General features: G+C 35.4%; 1 protein-coding gene and 1 long non-coding RNA gene across 5 annotated transcripts in view; both read right to left on the bottom strand.

Annotated features, from left to right (window-relative positions):
- Positions 1-321: 321 nt before the first annotated feature.
- LOC148956688 (uncharacterized) overlaps positions 322-21451 on the bottom strand; it is a 99608-nt gene continuing 78478 nt past the window's right edge. The window contains exons 1-2 of one of the 2 annotated variants that reach the window (XR_016141546.1): positions 7611-8375; positions 322-1097 (exon numbers count right to left, since the gene is read on the bottom strand). This is a non-coding gene — a long non-coding RNA (uncharacterized LOC148956688). Of the gene's footprint in view, positions 1098-7610; positions 8376-21451 lie in introns of those variants that run through there. The other variant, XR_016141543.1, reaches the window with a different exon arrangement.
- Positions 12668-19853, bottom strand: LOC148956689 (thioredoxin-related transmembrane protein 1-like). 3 transcript variants are annotated; one of them, XM_089086727.1, is made up of 3 exons: positions 19736-19853; positions 18917-19078; positions 12668-13041 (listed from the first exon to the last, which is right to left on the bottom strand). In XM_089086727.1, exons 1-3 carry the CDS (start codon positions 19795-19797, stop codon positions 12963-12965), a joined length of 303 nt encoding a protein of 100 aa, XP_088942853.1. In that variant the 5' UTR covers positions 19798-19853; the 3' UTR covers positions 12668-12962. The 3 variants fall into 3 exon arrangements, with proteins under 3 accessions (XP_088942853.1, XP_088942861.1, XP_088942844.1); XM_089086735.1 differs by having other exon boundaries at positions 18950-19078; XM_089086718.1 differs by lacking the exon at positions 12668-13041 and adding an exon at positions 14027-14329.

Raw genomic sequence — 21451 nt, 5'->3', positions numbered from 1 at the left:
ATAAAATTGATAAAATATAAGTGTCAGAGTGAATAAATTTTTTTTATCAACATCCTTTGTCAAATACATCAAATAAAATTGACAAAATTTCAATTTCAGAATGAATAAATGTCATCTAGAATCAAACATTTTTCCATAATCACAAGATTCGACTTAGTTCTCTCTTTCTAGAATTCATTCATTTTTCAATCCTAACACTCTCACTGCTGACTCTAGACTAACCACGATTCGTTCTACTTCAGGAATATTCGATAATCTACTCTAAAAAAATCTAACTAAAAGAAATATTTTTTTTTATACTAAAAGGCAACATTTTCGATTTCGAAACAATTTTATTGTGTGTGAGTATAATTACAACAATAATATATTACACATATACAATTACCGATATAACCTATTGTCCTCAATATACAAAATGGCCCATTTTAAATTAACTTCCAATTATCCATGTAAGGGAACTTTCTGCAAAATGTTTAAATAAAAACAGTGAAACTGAGGGAGCAACACACAAGGCACAAGCAAATTTTTCCACGGGGTGAGACTCAGAGAACTTTTTGCAGGAAAAGAGGGGGAAGGTTCAAAAAGTACTTTTTGAAAAAAAATCAAATTCTCCAACGAATTAAATTGTGTTCACTTCTTACAAATTTTTTGACTTCTAGGCACCTTCCATACAAGAACCCTTGAGTGCATCTGAATTATCAGGGCAAGATCTTACAAATGTAAGCTTGAGATCTTTGGCCGAAATCTTACTTTCGAAAACGGAATCGTGAGAGAAAAACCCCAGACGGAACAGCATCTACAAGGAACATCCCAGATGCCTCAAAAGTATATTTTAAGCCTTAATCTTTTTTGCTAGAAAGGAAACCATATGGACAGATTTTAGGGCGGAAATCCCTCTTTCAATAAACACATTCTATATGATCCCATATACAAATGCATATTTTTCCAAACGAACTCATAGAAAAATTATCTTGTTTTGAGGAATAATTTGGAGAGCGTAGGCGCGAACCCATGGCTCCACCAATATGGGCGCGAAGTAGCTTGTTTGCAGCTCGGTAGACATCAGACTTTCCTCCTTTGCGTGTGCGAAAGCCACACTAAAATAACAAGAGTTTTTGCACTTTAAAATTTTCTATTTGTTTTTGGGGATATTTATTTGAAACACACTTTAAATACCGAACGATTGTCCTGTTTGGATGTATCAAACGGTGCGAGGGTATTTTGCTAATATTTTCTGTTCAGATCATTGTATCTGTAAATTATTTTAAACCAGAACATTCAAAAATTATAATAAGAAGAGTATTGCTTTATATCGACTATCACAACAGCCGGCCCTTTTATCATACGAAAAGCAAAAATGATGGGTATGAGAACTTTTCTAAAAACAGTGATTGAAATAAAAATTAAGCAAACATTTTGGCTATACAGTCCACAGCGTTCCTGAGCTAAACAGAGAAGCCAATCAACTCACGATCAAAAAACTCTTCGATTAAAGAACGAATACAAGCTTGAAACTATAAATGCAGACCAAAAGAAACGGAGCCTTGGTTTCCTCATTTAACAAAAGTTCAGTTTAATCCCATGAAAAAGATTATTCCTTCATGCTACACTGTTCGACTAGATAATTTAAATAATTCTTTTTAGAACGGCTTTTTTTGGCAGCTATTTCTTTTGGGTTCAGGTTCACCTTGATCACCTCCATATGTGATTTTACATTGAATTAAATATCCTTTTTTAAAAAGACAAATAAAAAATTTGTTTATTTTAGTTTTTTGTAGACATAGGAATCAGTGGGTAGTGGCCAAAGTATACATTTATGTTTTTTTGGTAAAATATTCATGATGACCATTTCTGGTCCAAATTTAATAATTAAAACCGATTAGGGGAGGTAGGCCAGTAAAAGTACGGTTTGACTGGGACAAAATTGCAACAAAAGATTTTTTTACACCAAAATGTTCATAAAAAATCGCTGAACAACATATCCAAAATCCGCTAAAATCGCTCTCCGGGAAAACCTTCTGGGGCTGCTTAAAGGGGATGGAAAGGGGTGAAAAATCAGGTATTTACATTTTTGACATTTAGGAAGCTTTTTTACACTAAAATGTTGAGAAAAAATTGCAAAACAACATATCCAAAATCCGCTAAAATTGCCCGCCGGGAAAACCTTCTGGGGCTGCTTAAAGGGGTGAAAAATTCTTGTTTCGATTTTGTTATTTCGGTACGTTCGGAATCTCGATTCTAGTATAAATCAACTCGCTGAAACCGAAAATGATGTCATTTTTATTGTAACACTTCTTTAACTCATATTAAACTATAAAAAATAAGATTTTAATAACTCCATTGCCAAAATAAATGAAGTAGCTTTTTTTCCGAAGTTTTACAGAAAGATCAGATCAATGGACGCCTGAAATACTTCGAACAGCCTGCGAATAGCAATAGAGGAAAATATAGAACTTAAAGGAGCAGAGAAGTACCTCACTCTTTTTTGCTTCGCTAGTCACCGGGAACCTGGTTATCTGATGAGAATCAAAATTGTGAAAACTAGACTTTAGAAAAAGAGAGACTAAGCATAGACGCATAGAAACTTGAATATTCTAATCTATACGGCTCATTAAAGACTAGGTACAGTTAGGTTTCGAAAACACAGGCTGCACAGCGCACACAACAGGATCGCCATCTATCTTCAAAAGTACCTGACTGTTATATCAGCTAGTTTGGCAGACACATTATTACGAGTAAGTAGACTTGATAGACTTGATATGTTGCCTCATCTGTAGTAAGCTAAGCCATAGCTTAGGTCAATCAATATTGAAACAGAAGTTATTGTTTGATGGAGGAGGGGATTGAACCTCCTTCCCAATTGATGTTGACATCAGAGCCCTCTGTCGGTGCCTTGAAAATATTCCGAGGCACAGATCAGTCACTAGATGTTGTGCCTACTAGCTGTCGTCGGAAAGACATGAAAGTATAGCGGAATCGCAAAGGATGCTCATTGGAGTAGTCATTCGATGACTCGGGTATGCTTCTATTTCTTACTTAAATAAAAAAACAGGTTTTTTTAACTGAAAGTAAGGAGCGACATTAAAACTTAAAACGAACAGAAATTTTTCCGTATAGGAAAGGTGGCGAACCGGGAAGAATTTGATCTTCGAGACCTTTTGTCGTATGAGCTTTGTACGTATCCCCCATCCCTTTTTGGATCCTATGAAATTCAGCGTCCTGCCGACAAACCATCTCTGTTAAACGCAATTCAAAAGGCGCAAGGGGACCATTCGGATGAGCGCTTAGACTCGTGCCACTATGTCGTTGACGGTGGCTCCAGGAATTGACTTGGCAACCCAACTCTACATTTGACTTCATTTGCGAAAGTTACGTCAAGTATGTCACCACTAGATTTGGAAAAGCTTCGGTAGTTTTTGATGGATATGACAATGGTCCTTCGACAAAAAGTATGGCTCACGTCAAACGTTGCAGGGGTAAACAGTGCCCAGTGGTAGAATTCACTGGTACAACAAAATTAACAAGAAAGAAAGAAGAGTTCTTGCAAAACTGCACAAACAAGCAGCGGATAATTCTTGCGATAGGAGAAAAATTGTCCTCAGCAGGTTTTTCGGTACAACATGCCTCTGCTGACGCGGATGTCCTGATTGAAACCACAGACATTCATAACGCTAGAACTCAGTTGAAGTGTCTCACCGGTAACAAGACTGACCTTCTTATCCTTCTCCTCTATCATGTCACTGCCACCCACAAAGGCCTGTATTTCAGAACCGAGGCGAAAAGCTTCAAACGAACATAAGCTATGGAATATTTGCTCCATCAAAGAAAAACTAAGGGACATGTCTGGTGCAATTCTATTTCTGCACGCGTTCCTAGGCTATAACACCACTTCGATATTACAAGGAATTGGTAAATCTGGCCAAAATCCTGGCCAAGCTCGTTTCCTCTTCCACATTTGTCTGCCCTGATCGGATGCCTCCCACACCCTCAGCTGCGAAGTTCCATTCTTTTCGCGTGTATTTGCAGGTAATGGAATGGAAAAGCGAGGCTGCTGCGATGAAACCGGAAAACTGGGGATGGCGATTCTCTGCCGATAATTACATCTCAGTAATGACGGAGAAGATACAAGCTCCCCAAAGTCTTCTTCAAATTATCCATTGCAAATGCAAATCAGGTTGCGATACTGCCAGATGCACTTGACGTAAGAATGGCATGCCCCGCACACGTGCTTGCGGAGAGTGCATGAGAACAAGCTGTAAAAATTCTGAGCCAGCATCTCTAGAAGAAGAAGAATTTTAGTTATTTGCAATAACGGTGGTTGTGCTCTTTTGTAGTGCTCATTAATGAAATGATGATTCTCAATATTATGTGGTCTAAAAATAATGATTATCAAAACTGTGATTTATATATAGATGTGTTAATGTTTTTGTTTTCCAACTATAAAAGAAGCCGATAATAATAATGATTTTTCAAGTTTCTATACGTCTATACTTGTAGTTTCCCTTTTTCTGCAGTCTGTTCTTCACACGGTTGATTCTCATCGGATAACCAGGTTTAGCGAAGCAACAAAGAGTGGGGTACTTCTCTACTCCTTTAAATTGCCGTTCGAGATTTTCCTGTGTTGCTGTCTGAAGTATTGAACTATTGTCTGAAGATGCTGTCTGATCTTTCTAACACTTCGAAAGAAAAGCTATTCCCTTTATTTTTGCGATGGAGTTATTAAAAATCTTATTTATAGTTTAATATAAGTTAAAGACGTGTTACAATAGAAGTAACATCATTTTCGGTTTCAGCGAGTTGATTTATACCAGAATCGAGTCTCCAAACGTACCGAAATAACAAAAATCGAAAAAAGGATTTTCCACCCCTTTCACCCCCTTTAAGCAGCCCCAGAAGGTTTTCCCGGCGGGAAATTTTAGCGGATTTCGGATATGTTGTTCTGCGATTTTTCTGAACATTTTAGAGTAAACAAAGCTTCCCGAATGTCAAAAATGAATAAACCTATTTTTTCGTCCCCTTCCACCCCCTTTAAGCAGCCCCAGAGGGTTTTCCCGTTGGGAAATTCTAGTGGATTTTGGATATGTTATTCAGCAAATTTTTTTGAACATTTTAGCGTAAAAAAAGCTTCCTAAATGTCAAAAATGTAAATGACTAATTTTTCACCCCCTGCCACTCATTTAAGCAGCCCCAGAAGGTTTTCCCGGCGGGAGAGTTTAGTGGATTTGCGATATGTTGTTCAGCGATTGTTTTTAACATTTAGATGTAAAAAAAAACTTTTGTTACAATTTTGTCAGGATCGACCCACTTTTCTCCGTACTTTTACTGGACTAAGGTCACTGAATGTATTCAAGAGCAAAACTCTCCAAGATTTCCGTAAGAATTTAGTAAAAAAAAACAAAGTACTTTTTCTAACACTTATCTAAAAATATAATAGATATTTAAATAAAATAATGATTATGAACATCAATCGTGCAATCTTGATCAGTCTCATGTTAGACTCATGTTACATCTCTGTCTATAAGGGATCAGGATTAGTTTAATTTCAATGTTCACTCATATAAGGCTCAGTGCTGAACACCCTCCCTCTCCTCTGTCACCTGTAAATGTATAAGCAACAATTATAGCTTTATAAAATCATTTGATAAAGATCTTTTAACAGCAATATTTACAAGGATTATGAAAGTTATTTTGAATTTACAAAAAAAGAAAGCCAGGCAACAATAAACATGGATGTATGAATAGAAATAATAAGAAGGGAAAACAAATGGAAGAAAAGTTTAGGATTGAAAAGTAAGTTCAAACCAATGTTCTTCCTACTTCTACAGTTTCTGAACGTAACATGTTATATTTATGCTATGCTTTATGTCAGAGGCATAAAGCATCTGAGGTTCACGATGCCAACAACCAATATTTTTTGGACAAGATAGAAATTGAGTTAAAGTACCAGTCTTACTTGAGCAGCTTACTAGACAAAACATTCCAGAATCTTTTCAATTAATTTTATTTATAAGGAAAAAAAGTAAAAATTGGATGAAAAGGTGAAAACAGCAAAATTTACAAAGCACCAAGAATAATGAGAATGATATTTGATTGTTTTGAATGGGCAAGGGTAAACTTGCTAAACCATAAATAGATATACCTTAAAAGGTTAGGAAAATCGGGAATTAATTTTTTGTTCCTCGTAGCTTCTGTTATATGGTTGTTCCAAAATAGATCCTGAATGGATAGATTTAAAATTAATTAAAAAAAAGGTGAATACAGTAAAATCTCTGATTTAAAAATTGTTAAAGAAAGAAACAAAAAACTTACTGAACCCTAAAAAGGAAGACAAATGAAGATTCAAGCGGAAGAACTCTTAGAATTTTTCTGACTCTATTCCAACATTACATATTACAACATAAAGAAATTGAGGTTACCAATTACAGAAACTTTCGAAAAGGGAGAACAAAAAAGAGAGCGACAATTTCTAAAATTTTCGTTATTGTAGCATAAGAACTACCTTAATTCACAAAGAAAAAAAATTTTTTGGCTTTCCCTTGCCTTTTCAATTCTTTATCCATCTTTTGAAAACTATAAAAAAAAGTAAGCTTAACCGTAGCCAATTTGAAGTAAGAATGCACAAAAAAGGCAGAACCCATTAAGTCGGCAATATTATATCAGGACGGATTTTTTTTCACCCAATTTTGTTTGGTTTGTTTTCTTTTTTTAATTTGAGACCCGGTATCACTGAAAATAAACTAGCAGCATGTAGTGGCCTTTTCATTAAAAATCACAACTCCCGATTTTTTCCTCATTTTCTGAGATATCCACTTAACCCATACAACAGTTACATTTTGTTTTCACTATCCTTAGTTCCTTATCTTTCCTGTGAAACCAGCAATTCTTCATTGAAACCTGGAAGATTTTACTTTATAAAATGGTATTGAATTACTTTCAAAAAGGCAAGTTTTCCTATTTTGAACGATCTTTCAAAAAAAAAAAAAAAAATTGGGAACCTCATTCGATAGATACATAAAACTTATTTTAAGCTATCGACTGATAACTAGACTGTAATCTTTTAGTCAAAAGTCTTTAATCTTTTAGACTGTAATGCTTCCTCTATGTGTAAAGCATAATGAAATTCAATCTAATGAAAGGGAAGCAAATTAAGAGTGGCAACCACGGGGAGCCCAATAATGCTGCCTAAGTAAAGAACGATGTTGCCACAATGTATTTTTTTCCCTCCATACCCGGGCACTTAGTATTGAAGGAGTTGTCGTAGAAACTTCAAAAAGGCCTCATTCGATTGGAAATTGGAGTGGCTAGTGCCATTTTTAATAGCCGAAAGTGATTGGAAGGCAACTAGCCCCCCCCCCCACACCCATCATTCAGACCTATTAAGTTGAACAATTCCAAACATTTTAGCCTAGAACACTGTAATATCCTCTAAGGAATAACTCGTAATATCTTAACTCAGACCAGGGCACTATCAATCCTGATGTCCCAACTTTTCCATGGGTTCATGGTCCATCTGCGTAACGGATTATTGCTGTGTTTTCGTAGGGCAGTGAGGTTCCCTGCTCTATTTCATTTCTTGAATTTATCTCATTTCTTAAATTAAATTAACTTACTGGTTGTACCGGTGGGACAATATTATCCTTGGGCATCTTTACCTCACTCTACGGAAGCTGTAGTGATCTACATACGTCAATATGACTTTTTGTTTCATCCCTGTAACTGCTTTCTCTCAGTCCATTGGTCAGCAATCATTAGCCTGAATTCAATTTTTATTGCTTCTTCCTAAAAAAACCTCTTTAGGATTGAGTTCGGGTCCTAAGACTATTTGGTTTTTAGGTTTATGACTTCAGAATTACTCATGAAGTGCCAATGAATTAACCTTCCTCTCACTTTGAATTGGGAAAGATGTTACGGAGACTAACCTATATGATCTGGAATTTGAACAATCTTCCTCCCCAGGTTTAGGCATAAAAACACCTCTTGCTTTTAGCTATATCTAGGAAATATAGACTAAAGTAAAACTTATGTTAGTAATCCCAAAGTAATGGGTATTTGTCTTTTCAAATCTTTTTCGGAGCACGATTCCATCAACATTGCAGATAGTTTCTTTGAAAACGTGTTTTAGAAATTTTGGTTAGTTTGGGCAACGGTTAGCTTTTCACAGGGTTGTTGACTACTACTACTGCAAACGTGTTGGTTTCAATGGCGTTATTCTAGGTGTCCCGCCTTCTGCACTCTGGAAATGACTGAAAAAAGTACCATTTCATCGAATTAGCCATTGGGTAAGTCGTTTTAGCATGTCGTTAAAAATCATCCATAGCTTTTTTTCGCCTAGCTAAGCTTAAGGTAACATCCTATTTGTCATATAGGGGCTTATATATTAAGCCTATTTAAGGCTAATAACTACTGGGCAATTTATATATATATATATATATATATATATATATATATATATATATATATATATATATATATATATATATATATATATATATATATATATATATATATATATATCAAGCTTGCGGTTCAGGGTCTCCTCTGGACTCCTTGTGAGTCCTATCTTCCTTCAAGACACTCCTTAGGTGGGCCTGTGAGTCCTTTTCTTAGAGCCTTTAGTAGGTTGAGAGTAACTTCTTCTAACCCTTATACTATCGTAGAGATTCCTCCATGATGTACTCTTTGTGCCTCCTTTTTTAAGGAATTTTAGACATTCCGAGTACAAGTTCTAGCCTTCTGGGTCATGATTGCAATTCTCAATATCCTTCAAGTCATCTTTCTGCTTTGGCTAAATTCTAAAGTCTGCCAACTGTTTATTCGTTTACTTTCTTCCACTGCTATCGGGGGTTACTCAAACGAAAGCACTTTTCATGCTTTCTTTTAAGTCTTACTGTCTCCCTATTCAAGTCGTCGTCGGTTTCACCTGGATAAGAAGGTACATTGCCGAGAGATTCCTGGCTAGCACTTCATTATCGGTTAATCGATTCCTTTTTTTACGACTTTGCCGTTCTTTTTTTTGTGGTTCACATCAACAATTTATATTTTGTCAGTACAAACTGATGGGATATCAATCACACACCAGTCTCGAACCCAACTGCTATATTGAGAGGGAATTACTGTTAATCTCTGATTAATATTGCTAAGAGAGTCAGCTGTAGATTAGTAATTAGTAGATTAGTAGCTTAGTCAGTTAGTAGCTGTAGATTAGTAGATTAGTCAGCTAAGTAATCTAGGAGCTCATTTTCTCACTCATTTGTACTTGAGCTTCCCCATAGCAAATGATAGACGTCGGAATCGCGTGATAATACGAAGGAGATTTTTAATTCTACAGAATTCCTTTTGTTTCCAAAATTTCTTTACTTTCACTGGGAATATATCGCAATAAAAGCAAACCTTGATAAAGAATTAGAGCCGGTTTACCCTTGAAAATACTTGTTTTGCAGCGATGAAACCAAAGACGGTGACAAGTCAAGAGATAGCAGCATCTTCAAACTAGAAATTCAGAGAAATTAAACAAAATAGCCAAGCAACGAAATAAGAAGAAAAATAAAGAAATCTACTCAATCTTCTGTAATCAGATTTTTTCATTATAAAAAAATTGCAGAATTGTTTCATTGTGAAGCAATTTCTGCTGATGATAGAAATACTTTTTGAGTGTAAACAGGAAAAACTGTGACGAGAACCCTTAAGGAAACAGACCAAAAAATTATCAGAAATCGTAGAAAGAATGCAAATTGACTAGAGTCTTGTAAAAGAAAAATTTTATTCAAGGGTCTTACAAGATTCGAGAGGAACCATATCAAAGAATAATAATGCACGTTCAAAATATGATGTAGGACACCTTTCTTCTCCCAAAATAAGCTATCGCATGAGAATTTGAAACCCCTTTACCTCAAATATTCAACTCTCGGTCAGAGATGTGCCTCAAGTCATCCAAAGTAACAAGAACACTGCACAACTTATCCACACCAAAGGTGAGAGACGTTTAACAATTAGAATATTAAGGCTTTCTAAAGATCAGTGCAAAAATTTTTATTGAAATAACGGATTTGGCTGTGATTCCAAAGAGAATTAGCAGTAATCAGATCCCTATGGAAAAGAGAGAAAACAAACTGAAATTTCAGAACAGATACAATCTGATTACAGTTACGGAATCACGACACAATTCTTTTTTCTGTTGTCTTGCAAGGCTCAAAAAGAAAATAAATATCAAAGAAAGATAACGAATATTTCAAAGATAATGGAAGGCAACCCTCCACCATCCGAAATAAGTTATCTAAAAAAATAAAAAGAAGTCACCAAAAAAAGTTTAGCTCAAACATTCAGCTGATTGCATGATATTTGCCAGAAGCGAACCAAAACAACCAAGAAACAGTGTAAAATATCCAAACCAAAGTTTGTGAATTTTAAAGATTGTAAAGATCGGTCCACGAATTTCATTTATTCAGCAATTGAAAAGCTTTGAGGTGTTTCTAAGGCTCTTTTAAAGAGTAGACTTTCCCAAGAGTCTGATTAAAGGAACAAAATGGGAATTTATAAATACGGCCCTGCCACGAAGAAGTAGAACTTAAGTGGATGAAATATCATAGGCAGCACGCTATCGCTGCCTAATAAAAGAACGATGTCGCACAATGTGTTTTTTTCCTCCATACCCGGGCACTTCGAATCGAAGGAGTTGTCGTAGAAACTTTGAAAAGGGCTCATTCGATTGGAAATTGGAGTGGCTAGTGCCCTTTTAAATAGTCGAAAGTGATTGGAGGGCAACTAGCCCCCCCCCCTCCACACCCATCATTCCCCCAAACACATCCAATCAAAATTTTAAGATAGCCATTTTGTTCAGCGTAGTTGATTTCCAGATAGAAAGTATGTTTTTGAGGAGGACACTCCCCCACAACCCTCAGGGCAATGGTTTTAAGTTATGCCCTGAGGGTATATAAGAACGGTGTTGGCTCAATGTACTATTTATTATTTTTCCTTTAGAGCCGGGCACTTCATATGGTAGGGGTCGTCGTAGAAACTTCAAAAGGGGCTCATTCGATTGGAAATTGAGAGTTCTAGTGCTCTTTTTAATAATCAAAATTGATTTGAGGGCAACTAGCCCCCACCCCCACGCCCATCATTCCCCCAAATACATCCAAAAAAAAATTTGTAATAGCCGTTTTGTTCAGCGTAGTTGATTTCCAGATAGAAAATATGTTTTTGAGGAGGACACTCCCCCTCAACCCAGAGGGAAAGGGTTTTAAGCTATACCCTGGGGGCATATAAGGTTATTATAGAAGGCGTTGTCATACAAATTTCAAAAAGGGCTCATTCGATTGGAAATTGGAGTGGCTAGTGACCTTTTTAATAGTCGAAAGTGATTGGAGGGCAACTAGCCCCCTCCCACGCCCTTTCGGCCCCCAAACACATCCAATCAAAATTTTGGGTTCCATTGTGACTGAACCCCCGTGTAACTGAACCCCCAATTGAACCCCTGTAACTGAATCCCCGTATATCCGAAACCCCGTGTATCTGAACCCCCGTGCAATTGAACCCCTGTGCAACAGATCCCACGTGCTTCTGAACGCTCAAGCAACTAAACCCCCTTTAACTGAATCCTCGTGCAACTCAACCCCCTTGCAACTCAACCCTATGTAAGTAAACCCTAGTGTAACTGAACCCCCATTTAACTGAAACCTCGTGCAACTCAACCTCCGTGCAAATCAACCTCATTTAACTAAGCCTCCGTGCACCTGAACCCCCATGTAACTGTAACTGTGTGTAACCATGTAACCATGTAACTGTATGTTAACAGAATACAACTGATGAGCGAAAAGTGATGTAAGAGAGGGGTAATACCGAATTCTCAGCTACCATTCTTGGGAGACATCTGACAGTTTATAAGTGATCAAGGAATTCCTCTGTTGTTTTAAAGTCACTTTTCTGTGAATAGGCAGCGTGGTGGCAGAGTACACCTGGCGACGATAAATCACATCAGTCCAGTTTTTGTCAGGAAAAAATTAATCACTGATAATTTATTGCTCCCGCTAGTATTATGCGCTTCTAGGTCCAGGCCTAGGGACCTAGTGGTGAATCCAGGCCTGAGCGTGCACATATTTCCTTTTGGTGAATTGACTTTTCCTTTATGCACTCTCTGAAAGTTCTAACTTAATACACAAATCCCTTTTTGAGATATTCCATTTTGAAAATCTGCATGCACATAGTGTCTTTTGATTTAGTTCAAGTTCCACCTCAAATACCTCATTCTGTCAAATTTTCAACTTGAGATATGAAGCCTTAATAGTGCTAGTTTAATAGTAGCAGAGGTCGTAGTAGGAGCAGTAGAAGTAATAGTAGTGTTGAATTAGTAGTAGTAGTAGCAGTATTAATAGCAGTAGTAGCAGGTAGATGCCCCAGAAGTTTCATCTTCATACGCTAAGCTGTTCCAAAAAAATTACTGATACACCTGTATCGGTATATATTTACCAAATCATATTATTGAATTTCAAATAAAGTGAATATTCCATTCGATGCCTTTTTTTATGCTGATTACGAATATAACAACCATTTCTATCGGCAATAAATTTTAGCCCCCCCCCCCCTATAAATTTAAAATAAAGATATATTTTCCAAAAAGGGGTGGTGGTTAGGTTACCCTCGACATACAAATCAGTCATAAAATGAAAGAACATTTCATCCTTTAATATGAATATATTGTAAAAACATAACAAATTCGACATAAGACATAAGGTTAGGTGAAGTTTAGCACCTAACCAAATACTCTCAGGAATACATACTTCTGGTAAAATTGTCCTTCTTATATACAGCCCTACTTTAGTCATCGTAATTGAACAGGCATTTAATTTGCGGGAGACTATCCATCTCCTTTACACCTGATTCAGAGTCATCCCAAGAATTGAACAGGCATTTAATTTGCAGGGGACTATCCATCTCCTTTACACCTGATTCAGACCCAGAGTCTCGCTTCACAAACTCCTCGGCATCTCTCTTTTCTGCGGCTTTTCTGCGGCTCTTTTTTGCAGCAACAACATCATTCTTGTCCTTCTGTAACACAGATTGCACATTATTTGGTTTAATATTGCATGAGGTGACTCACCTGTCAAATTATTTAATAGACCAACATAAAAAAAAGAAGATAAATAATCAGTTTTTATTCCACTAGACCGCTAATCTGAATTCTTGATTAAAGTAATGCAACAATAAATAATACAACTCATGTGTTATTACTTGGCCCAATTTTGGGGTATAGGAGAAAACTTTTGTCTTTGGTACGGGAATATAAAGAATTGACGAAACTCAGGAAAAAATGTTAATGACAAAAAACTGGATGAGGATACTGACAAATACAGATTTTGAGGGAACTCCTGGGGAAAATCCTACGGAAATTCCTGGGACAAGGACTGAAGCAGAGTTCTTTTTCTTTAAATCGATGATGGATTGCACTTTTGAGTTTGATATTGGATAAGAGCTAATAGTTGCTGGTTTTTGTTCTTTTTTTCATGGTCCTTGTTGACTTTGGTGCAAAAAAAAAAAAAAAAAAAAAAAAAAAAAAAAAAACAACAAACTATTATTACAACTTGATACGATCAGAAAAGAAAGACTAGTTATTGTGATGTAACATTTTTTGTTGTCTTAATTAGATGTAACAAACACAACTATAAATGATACAACAAATATAACTCAATAAAGCAAGACAGACAATGTTCAGCCAAAACGACTATATTTTGCATTAGTTGTAGTAAAATATAATTGTAATAGGAAGTAAAACCTAGTTTTTAATAACATCCATATAAAAACGGATGAACTGATTTAACGGAACTGTTACTCTAGATACACCTGTTACTACTTCCACATATTACCACTAATAAAAATCATATAAAAAGAAACTGGCTTCAGGTTATAGAATATCATGGAGTAAGTATAGATTATTGACGTATTATATAGATTATAGAGTATAGATTATAACGTCAGTTTCAGCCATCACTACGAAAGCTGAAGCATTAGTTCAAAAGAAATACAGCTCTACTTTTACTTCAGCGGCGTTCACCCACGTGTCTAGCTAGAATCTCATGTCTAGACACGTGACTGGTAAGAAATCAATGTCTAGGCAACTACCGTTCCCAAGAAGAATTCAGAGCTTAGCTAAAACAACAAATTTAGTTTCAAATGGAATACATTTGTCATTTCTAACTTTTGCCCACAAAAGCAAAAAAGCTTATGTGGACAAAAAGTTTCAAAATTGTAATCCATGTTTTAAATGTCACAAGATAATGGATGCGACAAGCCAAACAAATGCCTTAATGTGCTATTATGTCTAGTGTTGCATATTTGTCTAAAATGAAAAAAACAATTGATAAGAAACAAAAATTCAATTTCAGTTTAAAAAATGTAAACATAGATGGTGAAAATAGTGGAACTTGACACATTCTGATTGGCTCTAGTCGAAAATCCTAGAGTGAGATCTAGAGTCTACATCTGGATGCTTGGCTGGAACTTGCCTAGCCAAGCGCCAAATATAACTTGTGAACGGTAGTTGTCTAGACCTTGATTTCTGACCAGAGACTCTAGCTAGATACGCATATGAACGCTGCTTTAAGGTTCTGAAATGAATTAGATAACCCATTTTGAGAGAAAAAAAAATCAGATTAGAAAACCTTTTGTGTTTTATTTGGAGAAAACGTTATTCGGTAAAATTCTTTATGTAAGCCACTCGACTTCAAATTATCAAAAAAAATGTGTAGCTTCCCAGTTTCAGAGACAGCAATGTGGCAAGGTTGCACGTTCAAGCCTGTAGATGCACACTAAAAAAAGGATAAAGATAGCCCATAGCCATTGATGGCGCATAGAGCGTCAAATTGACGTTATAGTTGCTGGGTCTCTTATAGAAACAGGTGGCAGGCCTTTAACCCAACCATATGATTACGACTTAACCTCTGGCCTCCCTTCATTAGAAAGAGAATTGAAGAGTTCAGTATATATGGCAAGGGGTGAAAGCTTCCCTCTTGTGGCTGAGGGGCAATTAAACTTCATTTCGAGTTTTAAAGTAGAACGAAAAATATCTATTTTACGAAAAAAAGATCCCACACTTATCCTTTTTCGGGTCACCGGAATAACTTTTATTTACATTTTTTTTCATTAATCTATTTAAAGTTTCTCGAGTTATATTTTTAAAAAAAAAAAAAAAAAAAAAAAAAAAAAAAAAAAAAATATTAGAAAACCAGTCACTATTTTCCTTATTAACTATTTCCCCACATTTATCCTTTTTACGGTCACCGGAATCAATTTTATTTACATTTTTGTTCATTACTCTAGTTAAAGATTCTCCAGTTCTATTTTCGGAAAAAAAAAATTAGAAAACCAGTCGATTATTTTCATTTTTCTCTATTTTCCGACATTTATAATTTTTCGGGTCACTGGAATCACTTTTATTTACATGTTTGTTCATTACTCTATTAAAGGATTCTCCAGTTCTAATTTTCTAAAAGAAAGGATTAAAAAAAACAGTCACTATTTTTCCTTTTTCTCTATTTCCCCACATTTATCCTTTTTCGGGTCACCGGAATCACTTTTATTTACATTTTTGTTCATTACTCTAGTAAAGGATTCTCCAGTTCTATTTTTCGAAAAGAAAGTATTAAAAAAAACAGTCGTTTTATTTCCTTTTTCGCTCTTTTCCCACATTTATCCTTTTTCGGGTCACCGGAATCACTTTTATTTACATTTTTGTTCATTACTATAGTAAAGGATTCTCCAGTTCTATTTTTCGAAAAAAAGATTAGAACCAGTCGTGTTTTTTCCTTTTTAGCTATTTTCCCATATTTATCCTTTTTAGGGTCACCGGAATCACTTTTATTTACATTTTTGTTCATTACTCTAGTAAAGGATTCTCCAGTTCTATTTGTCGAAAAAAAAAATATTAAACTTAGCAAATACAGCAAATAATCTACTAATGTTCACATAATGTTTAAAGGGTTAATATCCACAAGAGTAATAATACAAAAAACGAGAAGTGAACTAAACTTTAAAAAAAAATGAAATCAAGTACAAAGACAGCTCCAAACATATCAAGTCTTTGGCAATTTTTCCCCCCAATTCCCAACATTCTCAATATAATACACTTTCCCTTTTCATTTTTACCCCCCCCCTCCCCCTTTCCCTGCATATACGTCAGGCAGGAATTCAAGAAAATCTGGGCTAAAATATCCTTATTAATTTCATAAGCTTTTACAATGCATACACAGGGTATTCAAATTCGTCCAGATTTGTTCCTTTCCTTGTGCCTGTTGTCTGACAAAATTTCTGGCTAGACTTGTAAAAAACATTTCTTGACATCTGTAGAATCAACAAAGTTGCATGCCTCTGCGAAATTCAGATTCTGTAAGAACAACCCTTAAGATATAAAATAAAAAAAAGTTTTTTTCAACTGACTGTAAGGAGCAACATTAAAACTTAGGATGAACAGAAATTTTTGCTTATATGAGGAGGATGCTCATTCCTCCATACCTAGCTCCTTACGCTAAAGTTTGACTATCTGTTCCAATTATTTAAAATTAGCTATTAAAATAATAAGCTTTTTTAAGGTTCGGAAGAAATTTACTTGACAAGAGCAAGGTACAGAGGAGGGGGCACCCCCTTCATATACGCAGAAATTTCGGTTCGTTTTAAGTTTTAACGTTGCTTCTTACTTTCAATTGAAAAAACTGATTTTTTTTATTATCTAATATTTGATATTTTTTAAATAATGCCATAAGACCCCCTTCGGCTCCCCCTCAAAGAAAAACTCCCCTCCCCGCAAGGAAAGAAACTGCTGCAGGAACGACTGCTGCTCCTTCTACTGCTGCAGGAACGAAAGAGCAAAACTGGAGCCTACAAAGGGTTGCTTCTAACAAATGAAAGCTAAAGTGTTCCTTTTTCCAAAAAGACCTTTTAGAACAGAAAGCATCAAAAAAAAAAAAAAAAAAAAAAAAAAAAAAAAAAAAAAAAAAAAAAAACAATGAATATCTCTTTGTAATCCTTAGCGCCACTGGTTTTGGTACTGCTGCGGTTGGTTCCAGTCAACTACAACAGCAGGTACCCTTATCTGCAGAACCTGAGCATAGCAGCTGCCACAAGGCGTCAGCTAACTACCTTTTCGAAGGATAAACATTAGATTATTGACCACTCCTTTTCTTATTACCTAATATTTTCTCAAGGGAGTCTTGTCTGTCATATTTGTAATCCACCGTTGCGATTAATAATTGTTTATTTGTCAACACTAGCAGCATACCCTCAAGAAATCAATGACACTGCAAATCTCACCATAAATAAATTGTACTTTTTATTGCATTTTTGTATCATATCCACGTCGGTATTCAGGGAGGGGGTGCAGGGGTTTTGAACTCCCTCCCCAAAAATATTTGTCTGACTCGTAAAAACGTAACAAACATTTATATAAACAAATTGGTTCTGTGTTTTTTGTTTTTCCTGTAACTCCTTGTCCTTTCCATTTTTCCATTTTTCCTGTAAAATGGATTAATACTGGTTAAATGTTTATAGATGATTGCTCATCAATATATTAGTTATGTTTCTGGACAACATAAACTTTAAGCACTTAATAAAATTTTAAATAATTAAAGAATTTCAAGTAATTTAAGAGTTCAGGATTAAATGAAAATAGGCTATGCCGTCGCTGTTTGCAAAAAAGCTTGTTTTTAAAAATATCTTTCCTTGGAAAGCCTCAACATATTTAAGTAATTGTTAGCTTAAATAAAAAAATGTAATTAAACTTAATTAAATTAAAATTACAAATAATTATTGTCCTCACTATCTTAATTGCATAAGGAGGGAGGGAAGAGGGGGAACAAGCACGTTATTTGGGAAAATAATCCTATGTACCCTGTTAAAATGAAAAATCCTTACGATTGTTGCCACACTTTTCATATTAAAAGTGTAGCATATTTGCTTTTGAAGCTTTGGTGGACTCGCCCCCTCCACAACTGCAAAAGAAGTTTCTAGATACATACCTAGTGGTATGTGCATATTTATAAGTAATCTTTTTATAATATTTACGCATTTAAAGTGTTTGAACCAAAAATCAAATTTCATAATAAAAATGTTCTAACTGTCAAAATTCCGCAAATTTTTGACAAAAACTGCATCTTAATACCCTCAACTATTACCTGGAATTTCAGGTAATAGTCCTTTTGTCAGTCAGCTAATAGTCAGGTAAATAAGTCCTTTTGACACCTGAAGAGCCAGGATCAAACATCCCCCCTTTTCCAATTACAAGACCTATATGTAAAAATGGGCAAATTGCATAACTTACAGTCCTTGTCCAAGGACTGTGTGAGGTCATGTCTTCCCAGACATAGTTATTTGACTTTCGTTGAAGGAAATAGCTGTCATCTTTAGGGGAATGACAGATGAAAGGTGCAAAAAAAAGAAGAACTGTAATAATTGTAAAAAAGAAATGTAAATTGTAAAAATTATTTTTCGTAAAAGTTGTAAAAAAGAAAAGAAAGCTTATTGCAATAGATTCTTTTAATCTTAATACTGTGTGGTTTACAGTAAACTAGGAATAGCAGAATTGACAACACAACAGGAAATTAGAAGGCTATAATAATAATATTTATTTGGAACCCACCCACATCACAAGATAAATAGCAGAGAACACTTAAGAAAAAAAATATATGATTCAAAAACAAAAATCACCAAAAACATTATATAAAAACATTTTCGACTAATAAAAATTAAACAACAATAACATTAAAAAAATGAAATTAATAAAACAAACAGATCTTACCATGGTGAGGCAACAAACACCAATATAAGATGGTTCATTTAAACCAGTCTGCTGGTTTACCCATAGTAACTATGGGTGATTTAAAAACAAAAGTAGCTTAAAATAATATAGTTATTAGTATAAATACTATGAACATACTGAAATATCGTCAGTGGTTTTACAATCTCAAACCTTGCACTTATACCAGGAGCATCAGTGACATCTACTTTTGCCACCTTAATGCCAAGATCATGACTCCAGGATCCCAGATCTTCCCAGACAGGCTGAAGAGTCCAACATGCTGGACACCATGAAGCATGACTGAAAAAATTATGCATGACTAGGACAAATATAATTTGATTATTTTGTTATTTCTGTAAATAATAAAAATAAACAATGAAAATTACTTTTCTCTTCTGGTGAAGTTTACTTCAAAACGTTAGATTCTGTATTTGCTCTGTATATGTGGCGCACATATAGGGGGTGTTCAGATAGATAAGCTAGCCTACGCCGACGATATCGGTGAAATGGCTGAAACACCCGAGAATCTACAAGCCATTGCTAACGACGCCTTCAAAGCCACTAGTTCTTTTGGAATGATCATAAATGTATAAAAAACTAAGGTTATGTGCCACTCACAAAAGCCGTAGGATACAGTTAAGCCAGACCTGAAACTTAATGGAGAGAGTATCCAGTGGGTTAACGAGTTCCCATGCCTCAGTAGTCTGACCACCAGCGACAATTCCATCAAAAGACGTTAAAAGACGTCTCGCCCTCGCGAGTTCCAGTTTCAAGGCCCTTATGCCCATATGGCGAAGCAAGGATTTGTCTCTGTGGCTTAAGACACGACTTTTTGATACCCTGATCATCCCCATTGCAATCCACTCATGTGAAACATGGACACTAAGGGTAAATGACAACCGTCGACTAGCAGCATTTGACACTAAGTGCCTCCGCCTCATCGGCGGGATCACTTACCTTGATAGAATCTCAAATGTCGAACTTCTCGAGCGCCTTAAAGTACAACAAACAATTCTCATGAAGATCCAGCTCCAGCAACTTCGATGGCTTGGTCAGGTACAACGGATGAGTCGGTCCTGTCTCCCAAAAATCACCTTCGAAGGCCAAATTCACGGTTCTCGTCCTCGTGGTCGTGCCCAAAAAAGGTGGAAGGAAAACTTTGCACCTCACCACCTCTCGGACCATCTTCGCCTAGCAGAAGACCGTGAAGCATACAAAAGGCATATCCACGCCGTTACGAAGAAAGAGGCCCCAAGACGACCTTCAAGGACGGATGGGACTTAAGTCAAGTAGACAAATTGTTGGAGGTCCTTGTCAAATTATCTGCTTATTTTCGTCTCATATGTTTCAACTAGCTGACACTACCCTCGTTTTTCTCACCTATTTGATTTTTCATATATAATTTTTTATTTTTCTTTTCTTCGTGTTATATTCGGAGGATTTATTGAATTACTTATTTATAGCTCATGGCTGTACAACAAATCACCATAACAATTTCACTAAAAATAAAAATAAAAAAAAATACGTTAATTTTCTTACAGAGATGTTTTGAACCAATTCCAGAGAGATTTTCCTCTTTTATATAAATGGGTGTTCATTACAGGAATTAAGTACAACTATATTTTTTTAAAGCCATTGCTATGACTTTATAGCTTCATTGATTGTATAGCTTTGCATTAGGGTTAGGATCATTCGCTTTTTTATCTCAATATGCCAAAGAAGGCAGTTTTAGGGTTTTAGGCTTTACCCATGTTTTACTTTTGATAACATTGGCAACATATGTTGCATAGCAAACAAAGAAATCCTTTGTTTGTTTTGGGTTTCAACTTCGATCTTTACTTTCACCAGGAGAACTTCTTTTTTTCAATCAGTTTTTGCTCCTTTTTGCACAATAAACCTGATAAAAAGACTATTAGGCACCTATAAAACTATATGTAAAATTTAAACAATAGACTTGGATACCACTATTTCAAACAGCTTGACAGAATTAAGAGTAAATTTGTTTCTACACAAAACTTTTCTACCCGTTTTATTGCCACATTATGACTGAAGTGTGATAGAAGAGCATTGTCTGAAGTGTTCATATCAGGAAAATCTACCGTTCTTTCTTCAGCTGTTCAATGTTTCACTAATAAAAGCCTTGTATTTTGGCTAATCAATTTGTCAAGGTCTTTCTCTTCTCATCTTATATAGTTCTGCTCATTTTTCTTACTCAACACACTATGATCTTACAGTATATGATATATATACTTGCAAAGTTTGACAAGTTGTTAAACCCCTGATGAAGGTAGAATGAACTTTGGTATTTAAAAAAAAAAAAAAAAACGGGCTGAGTAGTAACATCAGAGCCCTTGGGTTTTCTAAACAATATCATTTTTTGTCAAAATACAGGCTTAGCAAATTGATTATCCATAAAACAGGGTTAATGTAACCTAGCCATTTTCTGCTCACCTGAAAATTCTTAGAAATGTATTAATTACAGCAAATACAAAAACTCAGGTTTAGAAAAAAAAGTATAAGCATAGCCAACCAGGCTAGCCCATCCCTGAAGATATTTGCAAAAAAAAAAAAAAAAAAAAAAAAAAAGAATTTGGTTGAGGGATTTTTTGTTTTGGTTTAAAAAAGTTACTGTAAAAAATTACCTCTTAATTTTTAAAAATATAAAATTTGCAA

The sequence above is a fragment of the Artemia sp. Qi Xiang Cuo genome, chromosome 1 (assembly GCF_049724085.1).
Source record: "Artemia sp. Qi Xiang Cuo chromosome 1, ASM4972408v1, whole genome shotgun sequence".
NCBI classification, from domain to species: Eukaryota; Metazoa; Arthropoda; class Branchiopoda; order Anostraca; family Artemiidae; genus Artemia; species Artemia sp. Qi Xiang Cuo.
The sequence above is the reverse complement of the archived record's forward strand: the minus strand, read 5'-3'. Positions and strand labels throughout refer to the sequence as shown.